The sequence below is a fragment of the Myotis brandtii genome, unplaced genomic scaffold (genome assembly GCF_000412655.1).
Source record: "Myotis brandtii unplaced genomic scaffold, ASM41265v1 scaffold49, whole genome shotgun sequence".
NCBI lineage: Eukaryota > Metazoa > Chordata > Mammalia > Chiroptera > Vespertilionidae > Myotis > Myotis brandtii.
This window is the reverse complement of record NW_005368707.1, coordinates 78,415-87,743: the sequence shown is the minus strand read 5'-3', so window position 1 is coordinate 87,743 and position 9,329 is coordinate 78,415. Positions and strand designations below refer to the sequence as shown.

Genomic DNA, 9,329 nt, shown 5'->3' with positions numbered 1-9,329 from the left:
CTGCCATCTTGGCTGGCAGTTAATTTGCATATCGCCCTGATTAGCCAATGGGAAGGGTAGCGGTCGTACGCTAATTACCATGTTTCTCTTTTATTAGATAGGATATATAGATGGAGCAGAATGCTACTGGCACTTAGAAGCAGGATCCAGGGATGCTAAAAAATAGTACAATGCACCAGACAGAACAATATAATGAAGAATTAGGCAAATGGCCATAGGGAAGAGGGCAGGGAGGCAAGGGCTTGTGTGGAGGTAGGCAAGGGGGGACTGGGGAGGCGGGGGGAGAAGAGGACATCTGTAATAGTATAAACAATAAAAAAATGTAAAAAAAAAAAAAGAATTAGGCAAATTCGACCAGTGCCCTTTGAAAAAGAATGCTATAGTTGAAATAAGTATAAAGATCATCTGATTGATGGTGGGTATTTCTTTGTTATTAAACCTGTACAGTCTTTGCCACCCTTCCCCCAAACAAACCTTAAATGAAGGACCATTTTTAAATTATTCCCCTGCTTTGCAGGTGAGATAAAATGAGGGTCCAAGCTAGGTGACAAACTATGGAGGAGAAACTCTGAAGTAAAGATGGAAGAAATGAACAAGAGGTTAGATGAGGGTAGAAATGTGAAGATGTAAAAAATGACTTTATTCATTGACATTCTCATTTCTTTAGAGTTATACCCCAACTTATGCAATTATTAAAGACAAAGTCAATGGGATTTAAAAAATCAATATTTAGACCTAACCTATATCTCTGTGTTGAAGTGAATGCATGAGACTAAAACACTGTTTTTTATATTCTTTTCTTCATTTTCACTGTAAACACTGTACTTTTCATTAAGGGAGAGGGAGTCTAAAGTTGTTACAGCTCACAGTAAAAGTCTTTTCCAAGGATCAATAAGAATGTTTGGGGGAGAATAAGAAGACAAAACAGCACTGTACCTTAAGCAAGTAAAGTAGAAGACAGTTAAAAAGAAATTCAGGAGATGTATGTTAGAGTATATTTTTTTTAAAAGTTATCCTCTCCCCTCTAGTTAGAATTCAACATTAAACTTTAACAGAAAGTCATTCTATGCTTCAACCACATGATCTATCAATCTTATAGGATATTCACAATGAAGCATTCCCATATTAAAAATTTTTTTAATGTATTCAGTATATTTTGAGCTCTGTAGATTTGTCTTTTTCTGGAAATAATATGAAAGGCATACAAACTACCTCTTACTGATCCAACATTTGTGTCTTCAATTTCAATGACAAATTATAAAGTTTTTCTGAAAACAACATGAAAAGTATTCAACTTACCTCTTCCTGATCCAACATTTGTGTCTTCAATTTCTCTACCAACTGGCTCTGTTGATTAATTTCCTCATCCTAGAATTTCAATATAACAAGTTGCTCACAAGCTGTTGTAATTGTTTCCTAACACAAAATTAAGATAACTATCACCCCTCCAAATTATTTCAAAACCATATTTTATTCCGATCTCTTAAGAAAATGTAAAAACAGATATAATCTCTTTCAATTATCAATAATTGTAACACTTCTTTTGCAGTAAGAAAAGAAGCTGATAAACATTTATCATGCAATAAGAAAAAAAGCTATTCATTAAATATTTTAAATGCAAAAAGTAATTAACAAGTTCAAAGTTATTACTGAAAATAATGGCCATGAAGCCACATCAAACCTGCCATCTCTGCTTAAAACATATAAATAATACCACCTAAGAACAAAAAGCAAAACTAGAACTATTTTCTTCTAGTCTCTTATTGCTTTTCCCTCCATTCCTCTCTATTTGTTCGTAATTTGCTATTTTTCACACTACTGATATAATCAATGCAGGAAGATATTTTTACTGTTATGTTCCACTATCTAATCTTTTACATTATCTTTTATCAGTCTTCAGATCCCCAATTCTAAGAGGCCATTTTATTAAGTCTCTCCCATGATCCAATGCCAAATTTCCTTTAGAAAGTTATTTTAGCTTAAAAATGAGGGGGTGGGGAAACATGTCTCATACAATCTCTGCATAGAAACAGATTGTGATTTGTTTTTAATACAATGATTGTCAAAAGGCTAACAGATATCAAGAGAGATGTACATAGTCATGAGGACCAATATACATTAAATTAGAAAATAAAAATACCTATAGTGATAATATTCTACAACACAATAGAACATGAACAATACCTACCTTGTCATCAAGTTGTTTGTACAGTTTAGCAATTTCTTCTTCACACTTTCTTCTTTCAGCATCAGTAAAGTTTCCAGTAACTCCAATTGTGGCTGCTGGTTTATCATTGGTAATAACAATATCTTTATCCACTGTGAAAGCTTCCAAGTTGGCTTTCTCTTTGTCAAATTGCTCATCAATAGGTACTGTCTCTCCTAAAATAAGACAAAATAGTTAATAAAATTCACCTGTCTAAAACTAATTTCAATTTTATTCAATTTCAGCAGCTCCTAACCAGCTTTATCTGCTCAGTCCCTGAGATTTGAAAAGATGCAATTATCTTTATTTCCCCATCCTATAATCCAGTCATCAAATCTTTATTACTTCCACCCTAATCTAGGCACCTTGCCATCTTGTGACTTTTATAGCTTCCAAGTTGGCCTTTGTGCCTCTATTTATTATTTCAGGTAAAATCAGAATTTAATGTAAAAACTTTATTCATTTTTATTTGATGATGCCTAATGCCTAAAAAGTGAAAATGGATATGCTTTGTTATTTTATTTATATTTATACCTAAATCTCAAATTTATAAAGTAGCTCTAAATCTTTATCCAACAACTAAAAATGACAGCTTCCTAAGTTATTACCATTACGCCATCGGTTGAGTTCGTTTTCAAGCCACTGAATGGTGTTACGGAGGGTCTTATTTTTTTCTTTTTCTCTTTCATACTTCTTTTTCCACTGTTCTGCAGTTAATTCTACATTGACACAAACTGTATTCTTAATTGTTTTGGCCCTAAGAAAAGTAATTGGGAAAAAAAAGAATGTGACTGAAATTATTTTCAATTGACATCTAATCTCTCTAGGTAATGTATGTATATATAGCTAAGTAACTTAACTTTCCTTGTACAGTTAACCTAACTATTCTTGGAGCTATAATTAGTATAGTACTTATTCACACCCCAACTAAATTGGGGTCAGCCCTAACATCTGTTAATAACTTAAAAAGAAAAATCAGCAACCTGATGAGGATAAAACATGAGGGCCTATATTTTCCAATTTATTTGCAAGGTTGACTTAAGAAAGGAAATTGTTGAAGTTTAAAGATAAAGCCGTCATTATCTTCTTAGGCTAATCATATCATACAGATTATGTGAATCCGCTCACTTATACCAACGGTTTAGCATAGGATTTTATATATATATCAGCTTTGTACTGTATTACCTGATTCAAATGTTTATTTTCTTTTATGCTGAGTTGCAGCTTCTTACATAAATTTGACTACATTTTACTTTAATGTGTGCTAAAACTTAATTCAAATCCAAGCAGTCTAAAAAATGGACCTGTACTCATGTGAACAATATCTCTTAACAATTTTCCTAGATTTAATCAATAAAAGGCCTATCTATGTTCAGACTTTGTAATTGCTTAACAACAAACCTTTGGCCAAAAAGGAGTGTCGATTTTGTTTCAGATTCATTGTATGATGATGGAGAGCAGCAAATTACAATAGTGGTTCTACAGTTCCCCCCTAATGAATCTTGAAGGATTCTTGTCATTTTACTATCTCGATATGGAACATACGTCTACATATAGAAACAAAAAAAATAAATAAAATGTCAATGGGTTTCTACATAATAAAATCTATTACATAAACATGCTATTTTTAAAAAAACTACAAAGTGACTTCAGTTATTTATATTAATAAAAGGGTAATATGCTAATTAGACCAGGAGACCTTCTGGGAGACCTTCCGGACAAAGCCATGGTGGCAGGGCTGAGGCAGAGGCAGGTTTGGGGTGATCAGGCTGGCAGGGGGAGGCAGTTGGGGAGAGCAGGCTGGTGGGAAGGGGGACAATTGAGGGCGAGCAGGCCAGCAGGGGGTGGCAGTTGGGGGCAAGCAGGCCGGCAGGGAGGGGCAGTTGGGGCAATCAGGTTGGCAGGGGGAGGCAGTTCGGGTGAGTTGGCCGGCAGGGGGGGACAGTTGGGGGTGATCAGGCCAGAAGGGGGAGCAGTTGGGGGCGATCAGGCCAGCAGGCAGAGTGGTTAAGGGTGATCAGGCAGGTGAGCAATTAGGAGCCAGCAGTCCTGGATTGCAAGAGGGATGTCCGACTGCCAGTTTAGGCCCGATGCCTGTGGGATCGGGCCTAAACTGGCAGTCAGACATACTCCGAGGGGTCCCAGATTGGAGAGGGTGCAGGCCGGGCTGAGGGAAACCCCCCCACATGCATGAATTTCGTGCACCGGGCCACAAATCATATATAATAAAGTGATAATATGCAAATTAACCCTCACACCCTCACAAGATGGCTGCCTACAACGAGGCTGGCAGGGGGGTTAGTGAGGGATGACCAAACGACTGAACAAGCAGGCTGCGTGGGGCGACCTCTATACTAATAAAAGGGTAATATGCTAATGAGACCGGGCATCTTCTGGATGTCCTTCCAGACAAAGCCAAGGTGGCAGGGGCTGAGGCAGTTAGGGGTGATCAGGCCAGCAGGGGAGGTCAATTAGGGGGCGACCAGGGCAGCAGGGGAGGGCATTTAGGGGGCGTCCAGGCTGGCAGAGGAGGGCAGTTAGGGGGCGACCAGGCAGACAGGCAGGTGAGTGATCAGGAGCCAGTGGTCCAGGATTGTGAGAGGGATGTTTGACTGCCGGTTTAGGCCCGATCCCTGGGATCGGGCCTAAACTGGCAGTTGGGCATCCCCCGAGGGGTCCCGGATTGGAGAGGGTGTAGGCTGGGCTGAAGGGACCCCGGATTGGAGAGGGTGCAGGCTGGGCTGAAGGGACCCCCCCACCCTGTGCACAAATTTCGTGCACCGGGCCTCTAGTCCTATATAACAAAAGGCTAATATGCAAACAGACTGAACAACTGGTTGCTATGAAGTGTGCTGACCACAAGGGGGCGTGCGCGGAACATGGCGTGCGTCGGCCACAGCGGGATGGTGGAGCAGGTGTGCGGGGGCACCAGATGAAGGTGGGGTGCCGGTCGCTGTCATCGGGGTGAGTCTCTGGTAGTTATTGAAAATTCTTTGCTCCTGCCCATGGCGGTCCTGCCTGGCGCTTGCACCTGTTGATGGTGCTTGCACCTGTTGATGGTGCTGGCCCCACAGTTCACACTCACTGCCGGTCCCGATCACTTGGCGCTGTCAGCTGGTGCGAGTGGCGGTTGCCGGCCCCAATCGCTCAGCGCTATCAGTGGGTGTGAGTGGTGGCTGCTGGCCGTTATCACCCCTGAGGGCTTCTCCACTTCCCCCTGCTCCTGAGGGGTGATCAGGGCAGCAGCTGCTGCTCACATCCACTGACAGTGCCAGCCCCGCTCGCACCTGCTGCTGGCACTGGCCTCAATCGCTCTGTGCCTTCAGTGGGTGTGAGCCGGGCCAGCGCCGTCAGTGTGTGGGAGTGGGGCTGCCAGCAGACAAGAGACCGGGGGCTGTGGCGGGAGGGGTCAGGCGGGGCCAGGGAGGATGGGCTGAGACCCACACCTGTGCCTACTGCAGCCTCACAGCCCACAGTTCCTTTCAAAGTGCATGAATTCATGCACTGAGCCCCTAGTTTGTTTATTATTGAGAACAAGGATATACATACTAATACTATAAAATAAGTTTCTAAGAGACAAGGAATTCACACATAGATTCAAACACACACTCTTAAGTAATTCAGTAATTCCCCATAAGAACAGGGAAATAGAAGACATACTTACACTACCCTCAGCCAAAGCAGAAATAACATTTCCAAGAGCAGAAAGTGACTTGTTGATGTTCTTAGCTTCATCCAGCACAGCACCTTCAGCTCCAGTTTTACTAACCTATCCATAAGATTAAAAAAATTTTTTTAAGTTTAAAATGAATTTTTGAATTTTCTACAAAGTTCAGAAGTCATCAATAATCAGCAAAAAAGAAAGAAAAGAAAGGCTTCATGACTTTATTTGCCAAGTGTTTACTCTCAGTTACCACTATTTCTCAAGTATTATTCTTTTGAGAACTTGGTTAAATAACTATCTGCATAACAAGAACGTAATTAAAAGAGACACCAAATTTTATTTTTAGTTTGCGCTCTTCAAAATAACCAATTTACATGTGTATTTATATTTTACTAATTTGTTAGTACCCTTTGCTACATCAGAAAAGAGGAACCTTTTAAAATTTGTTAGAGCATAATGTTTGTTGTTGATGGAACTGTTAGAAAACAGAGACTGAATTTAAATATATAAGCAAACTTGCTTCTTTTTAAAAAATGTAAAATACATATATTAAGTATAGGATAGTACAATATGTTGCAATGTTGGTGGAAGAAATGGCCTCTCAGAATATGCAAAATAGAGACAGGCTTAAAAGGATGGATGTAAGACTTTTGAGTAGTAGCAAATAGGTACATTATTCTAATCAGAAGAAACAAAATTAGTGAAATAGCAAAAATGGTCATAGAGGTCAATATTAAAACATTTGAACTTATTTTGAAATAAACTAAAGTAAGATTATATAGGACTGTAAAAATGAAATAATCAGCCCTGGCGAGTGTTCAGTGGTTAGAGCATTGGCCTGCAGACCAAAGTGCTGTGGGTTTGTTTTCTGGTCAAGGGCATGTACCTCAGTTGCAGGTTAAATTCCTGTCCCTGGTCAGGGCTCGAGTAGGAGGCAACAAATTAATGTGTCTCTCTCGAGTGAGTGAGTCTCTCTCTCTCTCTCTCTCTCTCTCTCTCTCTCTCTCTCTCTCTTCCCCCATCCACCCCTCCCTTCTCCTTTCTACTCTCTCTAAAAATAAATAGAAAAAATGTCCTCACTCCTGAATGAGAATTTAAAAAAAGAAAAATAATCATCCAAAGGAAAGAAATAAGTACACCCAAAGTAGAAAGGACTAAAGGATAGTTACCAGTTTTCACAGGGAGCCCTTTGCCAATATGGATAAAAAGATAACCAAAAATTAGGAGGATACCTAATAAAATTCATAATGACATAAGCTAAAGAAATCCTTAATAAAAACATACATCTTAAGTCAAAGGTAACACCTACTGGTTGAACTGGAGTATAGTCCAAATAACAGTGATTTGAACTGATTATTTAGTTTATGTAATCATAAAGTATTGACATCGATGCTTGCAACTCTCAAAAATGCTTAGATATGTAAAAAGATTTACCTTTTCACTACCCGCTAAATCAACCAGATAAAGTTTTCCACTCAGCTTTTGCTCCGTTTGTGTGTTCTCTTGTTTTACATTAATAAGAAATATACTGTGACTTCTAGAGCTATGTTCATTCATATCTGCAATGAAATTACACAACTATAAATAAACATGGCTTTCCTTTACCAATAATTTCTAAAGCATTAATATAAAAATCTCACAACTAATCAGCTTGATAAAGATAATTTAAGGCAGTTTTGTACCTTAACTAGTGTTAATAAGTATTTGACTTACTTGTAACTGCTACATGTCTGTTGGATTTTCCTTCATCTATGGTATCCATAACTTCATCTGGACTACATACAAAACGCTCTGTGCAACCCTATAAAATAATTTTAAGTATGTTGATATCCTGACAAATTTTTATTTCAGTGCTTTCCTAAATAATCATTCTATATTATTTTAACAGTACCTTTACATAGGGAACGCGGTTTTTATCTTCATGAACTGAAAGGTTGGTCTTTGAAACTGAAAAAAAGAAATAATATTAGTTAGCAACACTTTCCTAAACTCTAACACTGGCTATGAAATTCAATTGTTTCCTTCCCAAATCAGCCTGATAATAATAGGCTAACTTTAAAAATATGAAAAGGTCACTATTAAAATAAGACCGTATAGAAATAGTAGGAGATTTATATAGAAACCCATGCAGCAATATAGAATTTTAGGTCCAGTCCAACCTCTACCTACCACCCACATGTTGAAAATGAAAACATTGAGCCAGAGTGGTTCAATGGTTTGCCCCAAAACAATGGTGGTAGCAGGAGTGGGACTGCTGGCAGACAGGGGACCGGGGCTACATGGGAAGGGCCGGTTGGGGGCGTGGAGGATGGGCCGAGACACGCCCCTGTGCCCACCACAGCCTCAAGGCCCACAGTTCCTTCCAAGGTGCATGAATTCGTGCACTGGGCCCCTAGTCTATAATAATAAAAGCGAAATGTGCTAATTGGACCAGATGTCCTTCCAGACGACCTTCCAGACAAAGCCAAGGCTGTGAGGGAAGCCAGGTCCCAGGTGCCTGCCGGCAGCCAGAGGGACACCCGGGTCCCGGGTGCCAGACGGAAGCTGGTGCCAGCAGCTGGAGGAAGGCCTACTCTTGTGCAAGTTTCATGCATCGGGCCTCTAATCCTATATAATAAAAGCCTAATATGCAAATTGTCCCCTTGACCAGGAGTTTGCTCAATATGATGTGCGCTGACCACAGAGGGGTGGGGGGATGGGAGGAATGGAACATGGCTGGCGTTGGCGATGCGGCGCTGGCAGCGGCGGCAATAGAGGTGCTGCTGGCCCCGATGAGAGTGGGACTACGGTGGGATTGTGGAGCAGGTGAGTGGGTGGTGCCAGGCCAAAGCAGATGTGAGCGGGGTCCAATTGCCCCGCAGACGGTGACCAGTGGTGGCGGCAGCTCCCAGGCGCTGAGGGAGCCGGGAGTGGGGCGTGCGGGAGCTTGGGGGCCCAGAGTTCAGCTGGGACCTGCCCTTCCACTCCAGACACTTGCGCTTCGATCACCGGCCAGGCCTAGGGACCGCACCCGTGCATGAATTTTTGTGCACTGGGACTCTAGTGTATCTAACTAATTGACAGCTGATGGAAAACCAGAACTCAGGATCTCTAACGCGAGTTCAATGCTCTAATTAGTACTTAAGAAGCATCGATAAAGAGCTGCTTTAAATAAGTTACTCCCATGTGTCAAATGACATTTAGTTAAAACTTTAAAAGAAAAAATATTAAATGCGTTTCCTATAACTTAAGTCAATTTCATATAGGTTAGCTTAAAAATGGTCTCACATCTACTATTAAAAAAAAAAAAAAATAGCCCTGGCCGATGTTTCTTAGTGGTTAGAGCGTCAGTCCACACACTGAAGGGTCTCGGGTTCAATTCCCAGTCAAGGGCACTTACCTGGGTTGCAGGTTTGATCCCTGGCCCCGGTCTGGGCAAGTGCAGGAGGCAACCAATCAATGAGTCTCCCTTACATTGAT

The 9,329-nt window shown here is 40.8% G+C and overlaps 1 protein-coding gene across 3 annotated transcripts in view; it reads right to left on the bottom strand.

Moving 5' to 3' along the window:
* KIF5B (kinesin family member 5B) overlaps nucleotides 1-9,329 on the bottom strand; it is a 72,557-nt gene that overhangs the window by 21,072 nt on the left and 42,156 nt on the right. For all 3 annotated transcript variants that reach the window (XM_005876526.2, XM_014547963.1, XM_014547962.1), the window contains 8 exons: nucleotides 7,762-7,817; nucleotides 7,584-7,671; nucleotides 7,305-7,429; nucleotides 5,871-5,975; nucleotides 3,608-3,753; nucleotides 2,815-2,963; nucleotides 2,189-2,382; nucleotides 1,300-1,368 (listed from right to left, as the gene is read on the bottom strand). In XM_005876526.2, the coding sequence (XP_005876588.1) occupies nucleotides 1,300-1,368; nucleotides 2,189-2,382; nucleotides 2,815-2,963; nucleotides 3,608-3,753; nucleotides 5,871-5,975; nucleotides 7,305-7,429; nucleotides 7,584-7,671; nucleotides 7,762-7,817 (932 nt within the window). The remainder of the gene's footprint in view (nucleotides 1-1,299; nucleotides 1,369-2,188; nucleotides 2,383-2,814; nucleotides 2,964-3,607; nucleotides 3,754-5,870; nucleotides 5,976-7,304; nucleotides 7,430-7,583; nucleotides 7,672-7,761; nucleotides 7,818-9,329) is intronic.